We start from the raw sequence: 22,678 nt of genomic DNA, 5'->3' as shown, positions 1-22,678 counted from the left end.
GTGGGAGGGGGCTGGGTTGGATGTCCTCAAAAGTCCACAGAACACTTCTCTTGTCTCTTTATTCCTCATGCTTCTCTGTCCCCTCTTTTTCTAAGTTTCTCATCACACACTGATATCCCCACTCCTTGATGGTCTCCGGTGAGTTGTTGGATGTTGGAAGCCATCCTGGAGCCATTGCACCATGACAAAGTCATGAAGCAACGGAAGGCGAAACTGCAAGGCAGCGCCGTGCCAGGAAGGTGGACTACAGCTCTGTTGTTATGTTTTATGATAATAAGTTTAAATATAGGGGCAATTTTGGGGGGATGTTGCTCCACGTGAAAGAAAAATTCCTCTAGGACTCCCCCTCCTGAAACTACCACAGAATGGGAAGTACCCACTAAAGACCCAGGGAAATGGGTAAAGAATTAAGAGCCTGGAACTAAAGGGATATTTTTATGAAAAACACCCTCTAGTATGGAGTTATGGCCATGGGCTGGAGTTCCTGATGACATAGGAAATTTATGGTTCTATTATAAAGGAAGATTAATTCTAGAAAAGCAAATGCCTAGAGCAGAATTAGTTGCTAGGATAGGGAGAAAGCACTGTCTCAGTTGAAGGAAACAACGAGAAAGGGCATGCAGGGTACATTGTAAATATTTTCGTGGAACCATTGTAAAAGGTTGCCCATGCAAGAAGAGAAATAGGAACAAGTAGCTTCAACTTTTACAACTAAAATAATCATATAACTGCTTGGCTTGGTTACTAAGAAATAACCTGTGACTAATGGGAACTTGGGAAATACTTTAATAGGACATCTAGAAACTAGGGGATATTTAAAAAAAAAAATCTTTATGGAACATTTTGAGGTTTGATTGTGCTAAGATTGTTTGGTCACATACCTGGTAATGTAATCAACTACAATATATAAACCTGTGATTGTAAACAATAAAGAAGAGAGAGAAACATGCAATGCTGATACTTTAAGAAGTGTAATAGATTTATTTCCTTCGCCGACGCTATCTATCCCTCGGGTATCCCTTGACTCGCTGGAGCTGGACTCCGGCAGTTGGATGTGGCCCTATGAAGGCGCCTGGGAGACAGAGCTTCGCACTTGTCCCTGTCTGCTGTCTCTGGCGGGCATCAAAGACCACATGCCCTAGCCGGGTGCCTGCTGGTTTTGGGAGGCGTAGACATCTGGCGATAGTTCTGGCAGGCTGGGGGGATGGTATCGGGTGGTACACCCAGGCTTGGCTGCCTGTTCGCTGCGAGGAGGTTAGCAGGTCATTGTAGGCCCCCTGAGCCTTGGCAGAGCAGGAGTTGTGACTGGGTGGGACAGAAGTCCATGGTATGTGCTGCCCTGCATCCTCCTTTCGAGGAACTGTCTCAGATATAAATGACTTTTGGGTCTGACGTGGGCCCAAAACTTGGACAGAGTCAGTTCCTAGAGGGTTCTTGTGGAGGCCAGGGTTTGGGATAAGGCCTGAGTTGTTATGGAGGCCTCGTCTCTTGGATAAGCCAGAGTCTTGAGTAAGGGCTGGACCCTTATGGGGGCCAGGATCTCGATTAATTCCTGAGTCCTCGTGGAAGTTAGGGTCATGGGTATGTTCTGAGCTCCTGTAAATTCCAGCATCTTGGGTAAGGCCAGGATTCTTATGGAGGTCAGAATCTTGAGTAAGGCCTTGGCTCCTGCAGACTCCAGAAGCTTGGGTCAGGCCTGGATTCTTGTAGTCTCCGGAGTCTCGGGTAAGGCTTGAGCCCTTATGGAGGCGAGCGGTTTGCACAAGACCTGGGCTCTTATGGAGATCAGACTCCTGGCAAAGGACTGAGCTCTTGTTGACTGCAGAGTCTTGGGCATGGCATGGACTCTTCTGTGGCCAAGAATCTTGGGTAATGACTGGATTCTTCTGAAGGTCAGAGTCTTGGGAAAGGCTTGGATTCTTGCAGAGGTAAGGGTCTTCGGTAAGGCCTCGAAGTTCGTGGAGGCCTGGATCTTGAGCAAGGCCTGGGTTCTTGGGGAGGCCTGTGTCTCCGGTAAGGCCTGGGGTCCTTTGGAGGACAGAGCATTGGTTGAGACCTAGACTCTCATGAAGTTCTGGGGGTTGGGGCTGGTTTGGGGTTTGGGAAGTAGTGGATAACTGGGGAGGGATGGGGCCCTGGGGAGAGAGGACAGACTGAGGAGACTTGGAGGTTGGGGGCTTGTAGTAAGGCGGAGGGCTTCTGGTGGTTGCTGTGTTGATGAAGGACAAAGGATCTGGGAAAACAAGAGGCAGAGAAAGAGTGCATGGTGGAGGCATGGTGCATGGTGAGCTCTGGGCACTGGTCGGAGAATGGAAGCAAGGTTGAGAAGGTGCAGCATCCTTGGAGTACACCAGGAACTTGGGGTAGACTGGAGTCTGGGGATCCGTGTTTCTCTTCTCAGACTGGCAAGGATGGGAGCTACAGTGAGTGAAGGTCTTGGACTGTACAAATTTGTCTTTGGCATCATTTGGGATCTTCCATTCCATAGTCCCCAACTCCACGTAACCCAGTATGGACCCTGTGGAGGGCTTGGCACTGTCCCCACTACATTGCTTCAGTGTTTGCTCAGCTGTACCAGAGCTCACCAGACCATGCCCCTCTTGGGGCCTGGAGAGGGTACCCAAGTCATTTCTGGAGTACCCAGAGTTCTGAGGGGGACACACATGGAATAAGTTCTGCTTTATGCTGCGGGCATAGTAGACCACATGGCCAGAGGAGAGGCCTTGGTCGAAGGTAGTCAAGGTAGAGAGAATAGAATCTAGGATGGGGGTACGGGTGGTGGAAGGGACTGGAGGGGTCGTCAGGGCCATGACCAGTGCTGGGACAGAGGTTGTGGCAGAGATCGGGACAGGGGCTGGCGTAGGGGCTAGGGCAGGAGTAGTAGCAGGGGCAGAAGTTGGGGGAGGGACCAGAGTGTTGGCATGGGTATAGGTCAGATGAGCATGGGTCAGGGTGCAGAGAGAAGTGTGGCCCAGGAATTGGGCTGAGGCATGTGAGGGGGCCTGGGCTTGGGCCTGGGCTGGGGTATGGGCTGAGGCATGCTCCGGGCCATGGACCTGGGCAGGGCTGTGCTCAGGGGTGAGGGCTGGTGAGGGGGTCTGGGCCTGGGGGGGTAGTGTGCTCAGGGAGGTGGAGTGTGGAGCAAGTCTGGGCCTGAGGTGGGGCGTGCACAGAGGGGTGCTTGTAGGAGAAGGTCTGGGCCTTGGCAGGAGAATGCGCAGGGAGCTGAACTGGGGGGCAGGTCTGGGCCCGGGCTGGGGCCTGGGCTGAGTCATAGTCTGGGGTCTTAGTCTTGCTCTCTTGGGGCAGGCAGAGTGGAACCACGTCCACCTTGCTTATCCTGCGGAGCTTGGAAGATGTCTCTCACCTAGAGTTAAAGGTGGCTTGGGACTTTAAGGCTGTGAACGGAGGGGCCTCCCCAGCTCCCACTAACCCCTCCTTCCACAGTCCCCGTGGAGCCTCCGTGGAAGCCCGAGCCCGTCCACACTGAGGCGGCATCCAGCAGCACTTAGAAGCCGTTTCTGGTATCCAGGATTCAAGGTGGTTTGGGTGCCTGTGCAGGAAGCTCGGGCGATGGCGGAAGCGGGGAGAAACTCTTGAACACAGGTTCTTGGGATCCACGGAGCAGCGCATGCGATGGCTGCCTCCACAGCTGGCTTGCTTGTCTGCAGGGAAAGGCGAGATGGGACAGGGCCTGGGTTCCTGAGGGGCTGAGAATCAAGGCAGGGATAGAAGAAAGGGGACAGGCCCACATCCCCTGAGCCCACACTGGCGCCCACTCACCTTTGGGGAAAATACGGTTGAAACCTGCCCGCAAGAATCTCTTCAGATGCATCCAGAGCTGAGGGAAGCAAGGGAGCGTGGAGTTCGGGATCAGGGTGAGCCCTGAAATCCAACCCTTGTCCGGCCACACCGCAGCAGCCATCCCATCTCAGCCCCTTCAAGACCCCAGGGCTCCCCCAACCACACTGCCCAGATCCTGCCCTCACCAGAGTCACCACGTTGATCCACACGGTGAGCAAGATGATGCTGACCAGGATCAGAAGAATTGAGTCTCCTAGGTCTTGGCATTTCCTGGGTGTGGTGCCAGAGCACGCCTCGGCTAGGTAATGGGTTTGCTCAGCCATGGCCGGGGGTCCCAGGGCTGCCTGGGTCCGCTGGCCTCCGTATATGTATACTGGGAGACAGACTGGGTCATAATGGGGCAGGTGGTGGCGTCACAGTGAGGGAGGGGGACGAAAAGGAGGGCCAGGCGTGGCATTCCATGGTTCCCCGGGTGAGGTAAGCTGAGCCTGGACAGCCAAACAGGGCCCGGAGGCCGGAGGCCGGCACACCTCCCCTCGAGCTGTCAAACATTCGCTCACCGCCCACTGACTCACTTGTTCAAGTGTCACATTCCATCTCTTGGCCCCTCCTGAGACTAGAAAGACCTTGGCCTCAGAGCCCTGCGGAAGGCCTGGCTGGAGTCCAGAGCCTCAGCCTTCTTCATGCCCTTCACTGGCTGTGGAGCTGGACCTGCCCAGATGTGGAACCTCCCAGTTTGGAAGCAGCTTCTTGTTTGAGGCTCTTTGGGGACAGGGACAGCTGAGACACAGAGGAGGTGCCCGGAGACCAGTGGTTTGGAGACTGCAGCTGCAGATCTACTTAGTGCATGGTATCGGACCAGGAGGGGCCTGCTGGCAGGACTGTGGCCACTAAACCAAGGGGACCCTCAGGCCCAGAAGGGGACACTGGCTTCTTATTGCAGGAAGCCAAAGGCAGGGACCCAAGCTGGCAGAAGGAGTGGCGCTTCCAAGCCACAGACCGCCAATGTTTTCTGGACCATGGCGCTCTTTATTCCTCTCTCCATGCCCTGCCGCTCCCCACCCGCCCCCATTAGCTGCTGGCCAGTTCATTTTCCCAGTCTGGCTTCCGTGCAGAGAGGGCCTCGAGGCCGAGGTGGAAGGTAGCAGCGAGTTGGCCCGCGCTTGGCTTCCTGCACTTGCCGCTTCAACTCCAGGCTGTCATACACCTGGTAGTTGGCATTTCCCCCTGGGTTCCGGCTGAGTGGCATGAAGGTGGGCGGGGGTGGAGGGTGTTCGGTAGCCTGGACGTCGGGCAGAGTCTGGGAGGGGCGGAGGAGCAGCGCTGAGCTGGGATCCGAGGCCCGCTGGTAGAGGCCTCGGCCAGCACCGTGAGGGAGGCGGAGGCGGCCAGAGGGTGCCGCACAGGCAGCATCTCTGCCCATTCGGCTGCCCAGCGCCGCACCTCGTGGGGATCCCGGGAGTAGTTCAAGTGTCCCGTGGAGTGGCGCGGGCTGTGGTTGGGCTGGCTGTGAGCACAGCTGTGGAGGCTCCGTCCGTGGGCCGGTGGGGAGTTGCGCTGCCAGGCTTCGGGCCGGTAGCCCTGAGGCACCAGAGCTGATGGAGGCTCAGAGCCCTCCAGACCACGCCGCCGCTGATCCCAGGAGTCATACGGGAGATGGCCCCCTGAGGGGTAAGTTCTGTACCCCCCAGGGGCCCACGAGCTGTTAGGGGGCAGCCGTCGGGTAAGTGGTGGAGACGAGGTCCACTGGTCAGCATCCACATTGCCCCAGATGCGGGATGGCGAGCAAGGGGCCCCGAAGGACTGCAGCCCTAGCTCAGACTTGGCCTCCACACGCTTGGGCATGCGGTGCAGCTCGGGCGACAGGTAGAGACAGGCTGGTGGCTGGATGGCCAGGATCCCACCCTGTCGACCCCAGAGGCCCACGTTGGAGGGCAGACCCATCTGCCGGTAGAGCCCTCCCCAGCACCCCCACGGGTACTTGGGTTGTGGGAAGGAAAGTGGGTCCTCCTCCTCCAGGTAGGAGTCCAGGTCCTCCCAGTTAAAGGAGGGCATCGGAGGCAGCTGTGACATCCCGTGGAGGCGATGCGGCCTACGGAAGCCTGAGCAGCTGGAGGGGAATTTTCTAAATTCTTGGGCCTCCCCTGGTGGCTTCAGGGGTGGCGGCTGCAGCTGCGGCTACGGTTTGTGGATAAAGATCTGCAGAGTAGAAGAAGAGCCGTCTTGGAGGGGGCTCTTATGCTTTCAGACCAGAAGGGAAGCCGCCAACCACCCCCACGGCACGTGCCCATTCCTGCGCATGCGTGCATGCATCCCACAGATGAAATGCAACTACACAGCCCAAGAGTCCTTAAGGGGGTTAGGAGGCATCCTGACTGGAAAGAAAAGTTCTGAGGGCTTCCACCCTGATAGTACCTAACCCTGAGAATGCTTCCTTGGGACCCACGAAGGAGAGAAGTATTGATGAAGAGAGTCCGGGATGTACGCAATGTTAATGATGGGAGGATAAAATTAATTGGGCAACATTTCAACACCCAAAGACCTTGGCACTTTGACACTCTACCAGGAGTTGTAGTTCTCCCTCAGGTCTGTGAAAGGGAAGGTTGAAAGTTGGTGGGAGTGAGGAGCGATACCTGGACAAAAAGCCAAATACTAGGATTGAGAGTTAACACAGGTTGGAGAGGAGATCTTCTTACCTGACGGACCCAAAGGGGCATTTGGTGGGTGTGGGGTGAGCGATGGTGCAGGTTGAGGACTACGATGTTAAGGATGACTGAGAAGGTGACGAGGACCATGGTAAACATGAGGTATTTGATAATGACGGGGACAGACAGGGAGGTCTCAGGCACTTTGTCTGCCAGCAGCAGCGGGAACACAGTAAGGGTCAGCAGGGCAAAGATCGAGAGCCCCATCTGCTCTACTTGGGGGACAGAGGGGAAGGCGGAAGGATTAGGCTTTGCCAGAAAGCAATCTCCCTGGCATAATCAGTGACCGTGTTTCCAGCCCACTCAAGCACAGGCTTTTGGAAGGGCCAACTGCATGCAAATAACTCCTACATTTATACCTCCAACCTGGACTGATTCCCCTAAATTCCACACTTGTATCCACCTGCCTACTTAACCTCTCCATTTGGGTGTCCAATAGACATCTCGACCTTAACATGTCCCAAACTTAATTCCCTCACCACCGACTCCCCACACAGTCTTCCTCAGGTCATAAATGACAACTCGATCTTTCCTGTGGCTCAGGCCAAATCCCTTGGAGTCATTCTCAGCTCTCCTCTCTCTCATCCCATATCCAATCCATACCGAACCCTATTGGCTCTACCTTCAACATATATCCTGAAACTGATGACTTATCCCATCTACCACTACCATCCTGGTACAAGCCACCATTACCTCAGATCTGAGTTATTACAAAGGCCTCCTCTTTGCTTCATCCTTTGCCCCCCTGCCGACTGTTCTCAACAGAGCAGCCACATTGATCCCGTTAAAATGTAAATCAGATCAACCAAGAGCCCCAAACACAGCCCAGAATGGGGGAGGCAAGTTTGCATACATCTGGTCGTGACCCAAGAGACCAGATGAGGAAAACTGAAGCCTGGGCTCTTTCTCACAGTCTGGGGAAATCAGGCATTGGGTGTCCATCCCTACATCTTACCTCCTCCCCAGAGGGTGGCTTCTGAGCCACCCTAAAAAGAACTAAGTTCTCTGCGCTCTGGGGGAGCTTTAAGATGCTGGGCGTGGGTGACAGGGAAAGGAAAATTGCTCTAAACTCTAAAGCACTGCTCTCCAATAGCATTTTTCATGATGATGGAAATGTTCTAAATCTGTGCCGTCCAATGCAGTAGCCACTAGCTCCATGCGGCTACTGAGCACTTAGAAGATCATGGCACTGAGGAAGAGAATTTCTTTTTTTTTTTCTGGCCAAGCCATGAAGCTTGCGGGGTCTGAATTCCCCGACCAGGGATTGAACCACCGCCACATCAGTGAAAGCGCCAAGTCCCAACAACTGGACTGCCAGGGAACAGAATTGGATGTCAGGGAAATTCTGTTCCCTGAGGAAGAGAATTTTTAACTTTTTAACTTAATTTTTAATAGAATTAATTTTCCTTAACTTTAAGTAATTTACATTCTAATAGGCCTTTGGCTAGTGGCTACTGTAATTGACAGTGCAGCTCTAGGGCCTTGGGGATAACGGATTTAGCTAGACAGCGATGGAGGGAAAGCAGGGATAGTTTAGGTCCTCATCAGGCCCTGTGGGAGGGGGCTGGGTTGGATGTCCTCAAAAGTCCACAGAACACTTCTCTTGTCTCTTTATTCCTCATGCTTCTCTGTCCCCTCTTTTTCTAAGTTTCTCATCACACACTGATATCCCCACTCCTTGATGGTCTCCGGTGAGTTGTTGGATGTTGGAAGCCATCCTGGAGCCATTGCACCATGACAAAGTCATGAAGCAACGGAAGGCGAAACTGCAAGGCAGCGCCGTGCCAGGAAGGTGGACTACAGCTCTGTTGTTATGTTTTATGATAATAAGTTTAAATATAGGGGCAATTTTGGGGGGATGTTGCTCCACGTGAAAGAAAAATTCCTCTAGGACTCCCCCTCCTGAAACTACCACAGAATGGGAAGTACCCACTAAAGACCCAGGGAAATGGGTAAAGAATTAAGAGCCTGGAACTAAAGGGATATTTTTATGAAAAACACCCTCTAGTATGGAGTTATGGCCATGGGCTGGAGTTCCTGATGACATAGGAAATTTATGGTTCTATTATAAAGGAAGATTAATTCTAGAAAAGCAAATGCCTAGAGCAGAATTAGTTGCTAGGATAGGGAGAAAGCACTGTCTCAGTTGAAGGAAACAACGAGAAAGGGCATGCAGGGTACATTGTAAATATTTTCGTGGAACCATTGTAAAAGGTTGCCCATGCAAGAAGAGAAATAGGAACAAGTAGCTTCAACTTTTACAACTAAAATAATCATATAACTGCTTGGCTTGGTTACTAAGAAATAACCTGTGACTAATGGGAACTTGGGAAATACTTTAATAGGACATCTAGAAACTAGGGGATATTTAAAAAAAAAAATCTTTATGGAACATTTTGAGGTTTGATTGTGCTAAGATTGTTTGGTCACATACCTGGTAATGTAATCAACTACAATATATAAACCTGTGATTGTAAACAATAAAGAAGAGAGAGAAACATGCAATGCTGATACTTTAAGAAGTGTAATAGATTTATTTCCTTCGCCGACGCTATCTATCCCTCGGGTATCCCTTGACTCGCTGGAGCTGGACTCCGGCAGTTGGATGTGGCCCTATGAAGGCGCCTGGGAGACAGAGCTTCGCACTTGTCCCTGTCTGCTGTCTCTGGCGGGCATCAAAGACCACATGCCCTAGCCGGGTGCCTGCTGGTTTTGGGAGGCGTAGACATCTGGCGATAGTTCTGGCAGGCTGGGGGGATGGTATCGGGTGGTACACCCAGGCTTGGCTGCCTGTTCGCTGCGAGGAGGTTAGCAGGTCATTGTAGGCCCCCTGAGCCTTGGCAGAGCAGGAGTTGTGACTGGGTGGGACAGAAGTCCATGGTATGTGCTGCCCTGCATCCTCCTTTCGAGGAACTGTCTCAGATATAAATGACTTTTGGGTCTGACGTGGGCCCAAAACTTGGACAGAGTCAGTTCCTAGAGGGTTCTTGTGGAGGCCAGGGTTTGGGATAAGGCCTGAGTTGTTATGGAGGCCTCGTCTCTTGGATAAGCCAGAGTCTTGAGTAAGGGCTGGACCCTTATGGGGGCCAGGATCTCGATTAATTCCTGAGTCCTCGTGGAAGTTAGGGTCATGGGTATGTTCTGAGCTCCTGTAAATTCCAGCATCTTGGGTAAGGCCAGGATTCTTATGGAGGTCAGAATCTTGAGTAAGGCCTTGGCTCCTGCAGACTCCAGAAGCTTGGGTCAGGCCTGGATTCTTGTAGTCTCCGGAGTCTCGGGTAAGGCTTGAGCCCTTATGGAGGCGAGCGGTTTGCACAAGACCTGGGCTCTTATGGAGATCAGACTCCTGGCAAAGGACTGAGCTCTTGTTGACTGCAGAGTCTTGGGCATGGCATGGACTCTTCTGTGGCCAAGAATCTTGGGTAATGACTGGATTCTTCTGAAGGTCAGAGTCTTGGGAAAGGCTTGGATTCTTGCAGAGGTAAGGGTCTTCGGTAAGGCCTCGAAGTTCGTGGAGGCCTGGATCTTGAGCAAGGCCTGGGTTCTTGGGGAGGCCTGTGTCTCCGGTAAGGCCTGGGGTCCTTTGGAGGACAGAGCATTGGTTGAGACCTAGACTCTCATGAAGTTCTGGGGGTTGGGGCTGGTTTGGGGTTTGGGAAGTAGTGGATAACTGGGGAGGGATGGGGCCCTGGGGAGAGAGGACAGACTGAGGAGACTTGGAGGTTGGGGGCTTGTAGTAAGGCGGAGGGCTTCTGGTGGTTGCTGTGTTGATGAAGGACAAAGGATCTGGGAAAACAAGAGGCAGAGAAAGAGTGCATGGTGGAGGCATGGTGCATGGTGAGCTCTGGGCACTGGTCGGAGAATGGAAGCAAGGTTGAGAAGGTGCAGCATCCTTGGAGTACACCAGGAACTTGGGGTAGACTGGAGTCTGGGGATCCGTGTTTCTCTTCTCAGACTGGCAAGGATGGGAGCTACAGTGAGTGAAGGTCTTGGACTGTACAAATTTGTCTTTGGCATCATTTGGGATCTTCCATTCCATAGTCCCCAACTCCACGTAACCCAGTATGGACCCTGTGGAGGGCTTGGCACTGTCCCCACTACATTGCTTCAGTGTTTGCTCAGCTGTACCAGAGCTCACCAGACCATGCCCCTCTTGGGGCCTGGAGAGGGTACCCAAGTCATTTCTGGAGTACCCAGAGTTCTGAGGGGGACACACATGGAATAAGTTCTGCTTTATGCTGCGGGCATAGTAGACCACATGGCCAGAGGAGAGGCCTTGGTCGAAGGTAGTCAAGGTAGAGAGAATAGAATCTAGGATGGGGGTACGGGTGGTGGAAGGGACTGGAGGGGTCGTCAGGGCCATGACCAGTGCTGGGACAGAGGTTGTGGCAGAGATCGGGACAGGGGCTGGCGTAGGGGCTAGGGCAGGAGTAGTAGCAGGGGCAGAAGTTGGGGGAGGGACCAGAGTGTTGGCATGGGTATAGGTCAGATGAGCATGGGTCAGGGTGCAGAGAGAAGTGTGGCCCAGGAATTGGGCTGAGGCATGTGAGGGGGCCTGGGCTTGGGCCTGGGCTGGGGTATGGGCTGAGGCATGCTCCGGGCCATGGACCTGGGCAGGGCTGTGCTCAGGGGTGAGGGCTGGTGAGGGGGTCTGGGCCTGGGGGGGTAGTGTGCTCAGGGAGGTGGAGTGTGGAGCAAGTCTGGGCCTGAGGTGGGGCGTGCACAGAGGGGTGCTTGTAGGAGAAGGTCTGGGCCTTGGCAGGAGAATGTGCAGGGAGCTGAACTGGGGGGCAGGTCTGGGCCCGGGCTGGGGCCTGGGCTGAGTCATAGTCTGGGGTCTTAGTCTTGCTCTCTTGGGGCAGGCAGAGTGGAACCACGTCCACCTTGCTTATCCTGCGGAGCTTGGAAGATGTCTCTCACCTGGAGTTAAAGGTGGCTTGGGACTTTAAGGCTGTGAACGGAGGGGCCTCCCCAGCTCCCACTAACCCCTCCTTCCACAGTCCCCGTGGAGCCTCCGTGGAAGCCCGAGCCCGTCCACACTGAGGCGGCATCCAGCAGCACTTAGAAGCCGTTTCTGGTATCCAGGATTCAAGGTGGTTTGGGTGCCTGTGCAGGAAGCTCGGGCGATGGCGGAAGCGGGGAGAAACTCTTGAACACAGGTTCTTGGGATCCACGGAGCAGCGCATGCGATGGCTGCCTCCACAGCTGGCTTGCTTGTCTGCAGGGAAAGGCGAGATGGGACAGGGCCTGGGTTCCTGAGGGGCTGAGAATCAAGGCAGGGATAGAAGAAAGGGGACAGGCCCACATCCCCTGAGCCCACACTGGCGCCCACTTACCTTTGGGGAAAATACGGTTGAAACCTGCCCGCAAGAATCTCTTCAGATGCATCCAGAGCTGAGGGAAGCAAGGGAGCGTGGAGTTCGGGATCAGGGTGAGCCCTGAAATCCAACCCTTGTCCGGCCACACCGCAGCAGCCATCCCATCTCAGCCCCTTCAAGACCCCAGGGCTCCCCCAACCACACTGCCCAGATCCTGCCCTCACCAGAGTCACCACGTTGATCCACACGGTGAGCAAGATGATGCTGACCAGGATCAGAAGAATTGAGTCTCCTAGGTCTTGGCATTTCCTGGGTGTGGTGCCAGAGCACGCCTCGGCTAGGTAATGGGTTTGCTCAGCCATGGCCGGGGGTCCCAGGGCTGCCTGGGTCCGCTGGCCTCCGTATATGTATACTGGGAGACAGACTGGGTCATAATGGGGCAGGTGGTGGCGTCACAGTGAGGGAGGGGGACGAAAAGGAGGGCCAGGCGTGGCATTCCATGGTTCCCCGGGTGAGGTAAGCTGAGCCTGGACAGCCAAACAGGGCCCGGAGGCCGGAGGCCGGCACACCTCCCCTCGAGCTGTCAAACATTCGCTCACCGCCCACTGACTCACTTGTTCAAGTGTCACATTCCATCTCTTGGCCCCTCCTGAGACTAGAAAGACCTTGGCCTCAGAGCCCTGCGGAAGGCCTGGCTGGAGTCCAGAGCCTCAGCCTTCTTCATGCCCTTCACTGGCTGTGGAGCTGGACCTGCCCAGATGTGGAACCTCCCAGTTTGGAAGCAGCTTCTTGTTTGAGGCTCTTTGGGGACAGGGACAGCTGAGACACAGAGGAGGTGCCCGGAGACCAGTGGTTTGGAGACTGCAGCTGCAGATCTACTTAGTGCATGGTATCGGACCAGGAGGGGCCTGCTGGCAGGACTGTGGCCACTAAACCAAGGGGACCCTCAGGCCCAGAAGGGGACACTGGCTTCTTATTGCAGGAAGCCAAAGGCAGGGACCCAAGCTGGCAGAAGGAGTGGCGCTTCCAAGCCACAGACCGCCAATGTTTTCTGGACCATGGCGCTCTTTATTCCTCTCTCCATGCCCTGCCGCTCCCCACCCGCCCCCATTAGCTGCTGGCCAGTTCATTTTCCCAGTCTGGCTTCCGTGCAGAGAGGGCCTCGAGGCCGAGGTGGAAGGTAGCAGCGAGTTGGCCCGCGCTTGGCTTCCTGCACTTGCCGCTTCAACTCCAGGCTGTCATACACCTGGTAGTTGGCATTTCCCCCTGGGTTCCGGCTGAGTGGCATGAAGGTGGGCGGGGGTGGAGGGTGTTCGGTAGCCTGGACGTCGGGCAGAGTCTGGGAGGGGCGGAGGAGCAGCGCTGAGCTGGGATCCGAGGCCCGCTGGTAGAGGCCTCGGCCAGCACCGTGAGGGAGGCGGAGGCGGCCAGAGGGTGCCGCACAGGCAGCATCTCTGCCCATTCGGCTGCCCAGCGCCGCACCTCGTGGGGATCCCGGGAGTAGTTCAAGTGTCCCGTGGAGTGGCGCGGGCTGTGGTTGGGCTGGCTGTGAGCACAGCTGTGGAGGCTCCGTCCGTGGGCCGGTGGGGAGTTGCGCTGCCAGGCTTCGGGCCGGTAGCCCTGAGGCACCAGAGCTGATGGAGGCTCAGAGCCCTCCAGACCACGCCGCCGCTGATCCCAGGAGTCATACGGGAGATGGCCCCCTGAGGGGTAAGTTCTGTACCCCCCAGGGGCCCACGAGGTGTTAGGGGGCAGCCGTCGGGTAAGTGGTGGAGACGAGGTCCACTGGTCAGCATCCACATTGCCCCAGATGCGGGATGGCGAGCAAGGGGCCCCGAAGGACTGCAGCCCTAGCTCAGACTTGGCCTCCACACGCTTGGGCATGCGGTGCAGCTCGGGCGACAGGTAGAGACAGGCTGGTGGCTGGATGGCCAGGATCCCACCCTGTCGACCCCAGAGGCCCACGTTGGAGGGCAGACCCATCTGCCGGTAGAGCCCTCCCCAGCACCCCCACGGGTACTTGGGTTGTGGGAAGGAAAGTGGGTCCTCCTCCTCCAGGTAGGAGTCCAGGTCCTCCCAGTTAAAGGAGGGCATCGGAGGCAGCTGTGACATCCCGTGGAGGCGATGCGGCCTACGGAAGCCTGAGCAGCTGGAGGGGAATTTTCTAAATTCTTGGGCCTCCCCTGGTGGCTTCAGGGGTGGCGGCTGCAGCTGCGGCTACGGTTTGTGGATAAAGATCTGCAGAGTAGAAGAAGAGCCGTCTTGGAGGGGGCTCTTATGCTTTCAGACCAGAAGGGAAGCCGCCAACCACCCCCACGGCACGTGCCCATTCCTGCGCATGCGTGCATGCATCCCACAGATGAAATGCAACTACACAGCCCAAGAGTCCTTAAGGGGGTTAGGAGGCATCCTGACTGGAAAGAAAAGTTCTGAGGGCTTCCACCCTGATAGTACCTAACCCTGAGAATGCTTCCTTGGGACCCACGAAGGAGAGAAGTATTGATGAAGAGAGTCCGGGATGTACGCAATGTTAATGATGGGAGGATAAAATTAATTGGGCAACATTTCAACACCCAAAGACCTTGGCACTTTGACACTCTACCAGGAGTTGTAGTTCTCCCTCAGGTCTGTGAAAGGGAAGGTTGAAAGTTGGTGGGAGTGAGGAGCGATACCTGGACAAAAAGCCAAATACTAGGATTGAGAGTTAACACAGGTTGGAGAGGAGATCTTCTTACCTGACGGACCCAAAGGGGCATTTGGTGGGTGTGGGGTGAGCGATGGTGCAGGTTGAGGACTACGATGTTAAGGATGACTGAGAAGGTGACGAGGACCATGGTAAACATGAGGTATTTGATAATGACGGGGACAGACAGGGAGGTCTCAGGCACTTTGTCTGCCAGCAGCAGCGGGAACACAGTAAGGGTCAGCAGGGCAAAGATCGAGAGCCCCATCTGCTCTACTTGGGGGACAGAGGGGAAGGCGGAAGGATTAGGCTTTGCCAGAAAGCAATCTCCCTGGCATAATCAGTGACCGTGTTTCCAGCCCACTCAAGCACAGGCTTTTGGAAGGGCCAACTGCATGCAAATAACTCCTACATTTATACCTCCAACCTGGACTGATTCCCCTAAATTCCACACTTGTATCCACCTGCCTACTTAACCTCTCCATTTGGGTGTCCAATAGACATCTCGACCTTAACATGTCCCAAACTTAATTCCCTCACCACCGACTCCCCACACAGTCTTCCTCAGGTCATAAATGACAACTCGATCTTTCCTGTGGCTCAGGCCAAATCCCTTGGAGTCATTCTCAGCTCTCCTCTCTCTCATCCCATATCCAATCCATACCGAACCCTATTGGCTCTACCTTCAACATATATCCTGAAACTGATGACTTATCCCATCTACCACTACCATCCTGGTACAAGCCACCATTACCTCAGATCTGAGTTATTACAAAGGCCTCCTCTTTGCTTCATCCTTTGCCCCCCTGCCGACTGTTCTCAACAGAGCAGCCACATTGATCCCGTTAAAATGTAAATCAGATCAACCAAGAGCCCCAAACACAGCCCAGAATGGGGGAGGCAAGTTTGCATACATCTGGTCGTGACCCAAGAGACCAGATGAGGAAAACTGAAGCCTGGGCTCTTTCTCACAGTCTGGGGAAATCAGGCATTGGGTGTCCATCCCTACATCTTACCTCCTCCCCAGAGGGTGGCTTCTGAGCCACCCTAAAAAGAACTAAGTTCTCTGCGCTCTGGGGGAGCTTTAAGATGCTGGGCGTGGGTGACAGGGAAAGGAAAATTGCTCTAAACTCTAAAGCACTGCTCTCCAATAGCATTTTTCATGATGATGGAAATGTTCTAAATCTGTGCCGTCCAATGCAGTAGCCACTAGCTCCATGCGGCTACTGAGCACTTAGAAGATCATGGCACTGAGGAAGAGAATTTCTTTTTTTTTTTCTGGCCAAGCCATGAAGCTTGCGGGGTCTGAATTCCCCGACCAGGGATTGAACCACCGCCACATCAGTGAAAGCGCCAAGTCCCAACAACTGGACTGCCAGGGAACAGAATTGGATGTCAGGGAAATTCTGTTCCCTGAGGAAGAGAATTTTTAACTTTTTAACTTAATTTTTAATAGAATTAATTTTCCTTAACTTTAAGTAATTTACATTCTAATAGGCCTTTGGCTAGTGGCTACTGTAATTGACAGTGCAGCTCTAGGGCCTTGGGGATAACGGATTTAGCTAGACAGCGATGGAGGGAAAGCAGGGATAGTTTAGGTCCTCATCAGGCCCTGTGGGAGGGGGCTGGGTTGGATGTCCTCAAAAGTCCACAGAACACTTCTCTTGTCTCTTTATTCCTCATGCTTCTCTGTCCCCTCTTTTTCTAAGTTTCTCATCACACACTGATATCCCCACTCCTTGATGGTCTCCGGTGAGTTGTTGGATGTTGGAAGCCATCCTGGAGCCATTGCACCATGACAAAGTCATGAAGCAACGGAAGGCGAAACTGCAAGGCAGTGCCGTGCCAGGAAGGTGGACTACAGCTCTGTTGTTATGTTTTATGATAATAAGTTTAAATATAGGGGCAATTTTGGGGGGATGTTGCTCCACGTGAAAGAAAAATTCCTCTAGGACTCCCCCTCCTGAAACTACCACAGAATGGGAAGTACCCACTAAAGACCCAGGGAAATGGGTAAAGAATTAAGAGCCTGGAACTAAAGGGATATTTTTATGAAAAACACCCTCTAGTATGGAGTTATGGCCATGGGCTGGAGTTCCTGATGACATAGGAAATTTATGGTTCTATTATAAAGGAAGATTAATTCTAGAAAAGCAAATGCCTAGAGCAGAATTAGTTGCTAGGATAGGGAGAAAGCACTGTCTCAGTTGAAGGAAACAACGAGAAAGGGCATGCAGGGTACATTGTAAATATTTTCGTGGAACCATTGTAAAAGGTTGCCCATGCAAGAAGAGAAATAGGAACAAGTAGCTTCAACTTTTACAACTAAAATAATCATATAACTGCTTGGCTTGGTTACTAAGAAATAACCTGTGAGTAATGGGAACTTGGGAAATATTTTAATAGGACATCTAGAAACTAGGGGATATTTTTTTTTAAAAAAAAAAATCTTTATGGAACATTTTGAGGTTTGATTGTGCTAAGATTGTTTGGTCACATACCTGGTAATGTAATCAACTACAATATATAAACCTGTGATTGTAAACAATAAAGAAGAGAGAGAAACATGCAATGCTGATACTTTAAGAAGTGTAATAGATTTATTTCCTTCGCCGACGCTATCTATCCCTCGGGTATCCCTTGACTCGCTGGAGCTGGACTCCGGCAGTTGGATGTGGCCCTATGAAGGCGCCTGGGAGACAGAGCTTCGCACTTGTCCCTGTCTGCTGTCTCTGGCGGGCATCAAAGACCACATGCCCTAGCCGGGTGCCTGCTGGTTTTGGGAGGCGTAGACATCTGGCGATAGTTCTGGCAGGCTGGGGGGATGGTATCGGGTGGTACACCCAGGCTTGGCTGCCTGTTCGCTGCGAGGAGGTTAGCAGGTCATTGTAGGCCCCCTGAGCCTTGGCAGAGCAGGAGTTGTGACTGGGTGGGACAGAAGTCCATGGTATGTGCTGCCCTGCATCCTCCTTTCGAGGAACTGTCTCAGATATAAATGACTTTTGGGTCTGACGTGGGCCCAAAACTTGGACAGAGTCAGTTCCTAGAGGGTTCTTGTGGAGGCCAGGGTTTGGGATAAGGCCTGAGTTGTTATGGAGGCCTCGTCTCTTGGATAAGCCAGAGTCTTGAGTAAGGGCTGGACCCTTATGGGGGCCAGGATCTCGATTAATTCCTGAGTCCTCGTGGAAGTTAGGGTCATGGGTATGTTCTGAGCTCCTGTAAATTCCAGCATCTTGGGTAAGGCCAGGATTCTTATGGAGGTCAGAATCTTGAGTAAGGCCTTGGCTCCTGCAGACTCCAGAAGCTTGGGTCAGGCCTGGATTCTTGTAGTCTCCGGAGTCTCGGGTAAGGCTTGAGCCCTTATGGAGGCGAGCGGTTTGCACAAGACCTGGGCTCTTATGGAGATCAGACTCCTGGCAAAGGACTGAGCTCTTGTTGACTGCAGAGTCTTGGGCATGGCATGGACTCTTCTGTGGCCAAGAATCTTGGGTAATGACTGGATTCTTCTGAAGGTCAGAGTCTTGGGAAAGGCTTGGATTCTTGCAGAGGTAAGGGTCTTCGGTAAGGCCTCGAAGTTCGTGGAGGCCTGGATCTTGAGCAAGGCCTGGGTTCTTGGGGAGGCCTGTGTCTCCGGTAAGGCCTGGGGTCCTTTGGAGGACAGAGCATTGGTTGAGACCTAGACTCTCATGAAGTTCTGGGGGTTGGGGCTGGTTTGGGGTTTGGGAAGTAGTGGATAACTGGGGAGGGATGGGGCCCTGGGGAGAGAGGACAGACTGAGGAGACTTGGAGGTTGGGGGTTTGTAGTAAGGCGGAGGGCTTCTGGTGGTTGCTGTGTTGATGAAGGACAAAGGATCTGGGAAAACAAGAGGCAGAGAAAGAGTGCATGGTGGAGGCATGGTGCATGGTGAGCTCTGGGCACTGGTCGGAGAATGGAAGCAAGGTTGAGAAGGTGCAGCATCCTTGGAGTACACCAGGAACTTGGGGTAGACTGGAGTCTGGGGATTCGTGTTTCTCTTCTCAGACTGGCAAGGATGGGAGCTACAGTGAGTGAAGGTCTTGGACTGTACAAATTTGTCTTTGGCATCATTTGGGATCTTCCATTCCATAGTCCCCAACTCCACGTAACCCAGTATGGACCCTGTGGAGGGCTTGGCACTGTCCCCACTACATTGCTTCAGTGTTTGCTCAGCTGTACCAGAGCTCACCAGACCATGCCCCTCTTGGGGCCTGGAGAGGGTACCCAAGTCATTTCTGGAGTACCCAGAGTTCTGAGGGGGACACACATGGAATAAGTTCTGCTTTATGCTGCGGGCATAGTAGACCACATGGCCAGAGGAGAGGCCTTGGTCGAAGGTAGTCAAGGTAGAGAGAATAGAATCTAGGATGGGGGTACGGGTGGTGGAAGGGACTGGAGGGGTCGTCAGGGCCATGACCAGTGCTGGGACAGAGGTTGTGGCAGAGATCGGGACAGGGGCTGGCGTAGGGGCTAGGGCAGGAGTAGTAGCAGGGGCAGAAGTTGGGGGAGGGACCAGAGTGTTGGCATGGGTATAGGTCAGATGAGCATGGGTCAGGGTGCAGAGAGAAGTGTGGCCCAGGAATTGGGCTGAGGCATGTGAGGGGGCCTGGGCTTGGGCCTGGGCTGGGGTATGGGCTGAGGCATGCTCCGGGCCATGGACCTGGGCAGGGCTGTGCTCAGGGGTGAGGGCTGGTGAGGGGGTCTGGGCCTGGGGGGGTAGTGTGCTCAGGGAGGTGGAGTGTGGAGCAAGTCTGGGCCTGAGGTGGGGCGTGCACAGAGGGGTGCTTGTAGGAGAAGGTCTGGGCCTTGGCAGGAGAATGCGCAGGGAGCTGAACTGGGGGGCAGGTCTGGGCCCGGGCTGGGGCCTGGGCTGAGTCATAGTCTGGGGTCTTAGTCTTGCTCTCTTGGGGCAGGCAGAGTGGAACCACGTCCACCTTGCTTATCCTGCGGAGCTTGGAAGATGTCTCTCACCTAGAGTTAAAGGTGGCTTGGGACTTTAAGGCTGTGAACGGAGGGGTCTCCCCAGCTCCCACTAACCCCTCCTTCCACAGTCCCCGTGGAGCCTCCGTGGAAGCCCGAGCCCGTCCACACTGAGGCGGCATCCAGCAGCACTTAGAAGCCGTTTCTGGTATCCAGGATTCAAGGTGGTTTGGGTGCCTGTGCAGGAAGCTCGGGCGATGGCGGAAGCGGGGAGAAACTCTTGAACACAGGTTCTTGGGATCCACGGAGCAGCGCATGCGATGGCTGCCTCCACAGCTGGCTTGCTTGTCTGCAGGGAAAGGCGAGATGGGACAGGGCCTGGGTTCCTGAGGGGCTGAGAATCAAGGCAGGGATAGAAGAAAGGGGACAGGCCCACATCCCCTGAGCCCACACTGGCGCCCACTTACCTTTGGGGAAAATACGGTTGAAACCTGCCCGCAAGAATCTCTTCAGATGCATCCAGAGCTGAGGGAAGCAAGGGAGCGTGGAGTTCGGGATCAGGGTGAGCCCTGAAATCCAACCCTTGTCCGGCCACACCGCAGCAGCCATCCCATCTCAGCCCCTTCAAGACCCCAGGGCTCCCCCAACCACACTGCCCAGATCCTGCCCTCACCAGAGTCACCACGTTGATCCACACGGTGAGCAAGATGATGCTGACCAGGATCAGAAGAATTGAGTCTCCTAGGTCTTGGCATTTCCTGGGTGTGGTGCCAGAGCACGCCTCGGCTAGGTAATGGGTTTGCTCAGCCATGGCCGGGGGTCCCAGGGCTGCCTGGGTCCGCTGGCCTCCGTATATGTATACTGGGAGACAGACTGGGTCATAATGGGGCAGGTGGTGGCGTCACAGTGAGGGAGGGGGACGAAAAGGAGGGCCAGGCGTGGCATTCCATGGTTCCCCGGGTGAGGTAAGCTGAGCCTGGACAGCCAAACAGGGCCCGGAGGCCGGAGGCCGGCACACCTCCCCTCGAGCTGTCAAACATTCGCTCACCGCCCACTGACTCACTTGTTCAAGTGTCACATTCCATCTCTTGGCCCCTCCTGAGACTAGAAAGACCTTGGCCTCAGAGCCCTGCGGAAGGCCTGGCTGGAGTCCAGAGCCTCAGCCTTCTTCATGCCCTTCACTGGCTGTGGAGCTGGACCTGCCCAGATGTGGAACCTCCCAGTTTGGAAGCAGCTTCTTGTTTGAGGCTCTTTGGGGACAGGGACAGCTGAGACACAGAGGAGGTGCCCGGAGACCAGTGGTTTGGAGACTGCAGCTGCAGATCTACTTAGTGCATGGTATCGGACCAGGAGGGGCCTGCTGGCAGGACTGTGGCCACTAAACCAAGGGGACCCTCAGGCCCAGAAGGGGACACTGGCTTCTTATTGCAGGAAGCCAAAGGCAGGGACCCAAGCTGGCAGAAGGAGTGGCGCTTCCAAGCCACAGACCGCCAATGTTTTCTGGACCATGGCGCTCTTTATTCCTCTCTCCATGCCCTGCCGCTCCCCACCCGCCCCCATTAGCTGCTGGCCAGTTCATTTTCCCAGTCTGGCTTCCGTGCAGAGAGGGCCTCGAGGCCGAGGTGGAAGGTAGCAGCGAGTTGGCCCGCGCTTGGCTTCCTGCACTTGCCGCTTCAACTCCAGGCTGTCATACACCTGGTAGTTGGCATTTCCCCCTGGGTTCCGGCTGAGTGGCATGAAGGTGGGCGGGGGTGGAGGGTGTTCGGTAGCCTGGACGTCGGGCAGAGTCTGGGAGGGGCGGAGGAGCAGCGCTGAGCTGGGATCCGAGGCCCGCTGGTAGAGGCCTCGGCCAGCACCGTGAGGGAGGCGGAGGCGGCCAGAGGGTGCCGCACAGGCAGCATCTCTGCCCATTCGGCTGCCCAGCGCCGCACCTCGTGGGGATCCCGGGAGTAGTTCAAGTGTCCCGTGGAGTGGCGCGGGCTGTGGTTGGGCTGGCTGTGAGCACAGCTGTGGAGGCTCCGTCCGTGGGCCGGTGGGGAGTTGCGCTGCCAGGCTTCGGGCCGGTAGCCCTGAGGCACCAGAGCTGATGGAGGCTCAGAGCCCTCCAGACCACGCCGCCGCTGATCCCAGGAGTCATACGGGAGATGGCCCCCTGAGGGGTAAGTTCTGTACCCCCCAGGGGCCCACGAGCTGTTAGGGGGCAGCCGTCGGGTAAGTGGTGGAGACGAGGTCCACTGGTCAGCATCCACATTGCCCCAGATGCGGGATGGCGAGCAAGGGGCCCCGAAGGACTGCAGCCCTAGCTCAGACTTGGCCTCCACACGCTTGGGCATGCGGTGCAGCTCGGGCGACAGGTAGAGACAGGCTGGTGGCTGGATGGCCAGGATCCCACCCTGTCGACCCCAGAGGCCCACGTTGGAGGGCAGACCCATCTGCCGGTAGAGCCCTCCCCAGCACCCCCACGGGTACTTGGGTTGTGGGAAGGAAAGTGGGTCCTCCTCCTCCAGGTAGGAGTCCAGGTCCTCCCAGTTAAAGGAGGGCATCGGAGGCAGCTGTGACATCCCGTGGAGGCGATGCGGCCTACGGAAGCCTGAGCAGCTGGAGGGGAATTTTCTAAATTCTTGGGCCTCCCCTGGTGGCTTCAGGGGTGGCGGCTGCAGCTGCGGCTACGGTTTGTGGATAAAGATCTGCAGAGTAGAAGAAGAGCCGTCTTGGAGGGGGCTCTTATGCTTTCAGACCAGAAGGGAAGCCGCCAACCACCCCCACGGCACGTGCCCATTCCTGCGCATGCGTGCATGCATCCCACAGATGAAATGCAACTACACAGCCCAAGAGTCCTTAAGGGGGTTAGGAGGCATCCTGACTGGAAAGAAAAGTTCTGAGGGCTTCCACCCTGATAGTACCTAACCCTGAGAATGCTTCCTTGGGACCCACGAAGGAGAGAAGTATTGATGAAGAGAGTCCGGGATGTACGCAATGTTAATGATGGGAGGATAAAATTAATTGGGCAACATTTCAACACCCAAAGACCTTGGCACTTTGACACTCTACCAGGAGTTGTAGTTCTCCCTCAGGTCTGTGAAAGGGAAGGTTGAAAGTTGGTGGGAGTGAGGAGCGATACCTGGACAAAAAGCCAAATACTAGGATTGAGAGTTAACACAGGTTGGAGAGGAGATCTTCTTACCTGACGGACCCAAAGGGGCATTTGGTGGGTGTGGGGTGAGCGATGGTG

General features: G+C 54.8%; 2 protein-coding genes and 3 pseudogenes across 5 annotated transcripts; all 5 read right to left on the bottom strand.

Moving 5' to 3' along the window:
- Positions 1-913: 913 nt before the first annotated feature.
- On the bottom strand, positions 914-4,127 carry LOC309793402 (uncharacterized protein; the record flags this gene model as incomplete). Its single annotated transcript, XM_082603873.1, has 4 exons — positions 914-3,153; positions 3,554-3,665; positions 3,784-3,841; positions 3,990-4,127. 4 exons carry the CDS (start codon positions 4,125-4,127, stop codon positions 999-1,001), a joined length of 2,463 nt encoding a protein of 820 aa, XP_082459999.1. The 3' UTR covers positions 914-998.
- LOC309793157 (uncharacterized protein SPEM2-like) lies at positions 3,393-5,956 on the bottom strand (annotated as a pseudogene). Its single transcript has one exon. The product of its transcript is annotated as an uncharacterized protein SPEM2-like (transcript).
- Positions 5,957-8,975: 3,019 nt separating this feature from the next.
- LOC309793151 (uncharacterized protein) lies at positions 8,976-10,982 on the bottom strand. The gene has a single exon (XM_082603494.1). It carries the CDS (start codon positions 10,870-10,872, stop codon positions 9,061-9,063), a length of 1,812 nt encoding a protein of 603 aa, XP_082459620.1. The 5' UTR covers positions 10,873-10,982; the 3' UTR covers positions 8,976-9,060.
- Positions 10,983-11,181: 199 nt separating this feature from the next.
- LOC309793156 (uncharacterized protein SPEM2-like) lies at positions 11,182-14,033 on the bottom strand (annotated as a pseudogene). Its single transcript has one exon. The product of its transcript is annotated as an uncharacterized protein SPEM2-like (transcript).
- Positions 14,034-19,630: 5,597 nt separating this feature from the next.
- LOC309793158 (uncharacterized protein SPEM2-like) lies at positions 19,631-22,086 on the bottom strand (annotated as a pseudogene). The gene has a single exon. The product of its transcript is annotated as an uncharacterized protein SPEM2-like (transcript).
- Positions 22,087-22,678: the final 592 nt, after the last annotated feature.

The sequence above is a fragment of the Mesoplodon mirus genome (assembly GCF_964341445.2).
Source record: "Mesoplodon mirus genome assembly, chromosome: 18".
NCBI classification, from domain to species: Eukaryota; Metazoa; Chordata; class Mammalia; order Artiodactyla; family Ziphiidae; genus Mesoplodon; species Mesoplodon mirus.
Note: the sequence above shows the minus strand (reverse complement) of the source record. Positions and strands in the feature narration are given on the sequence as shown.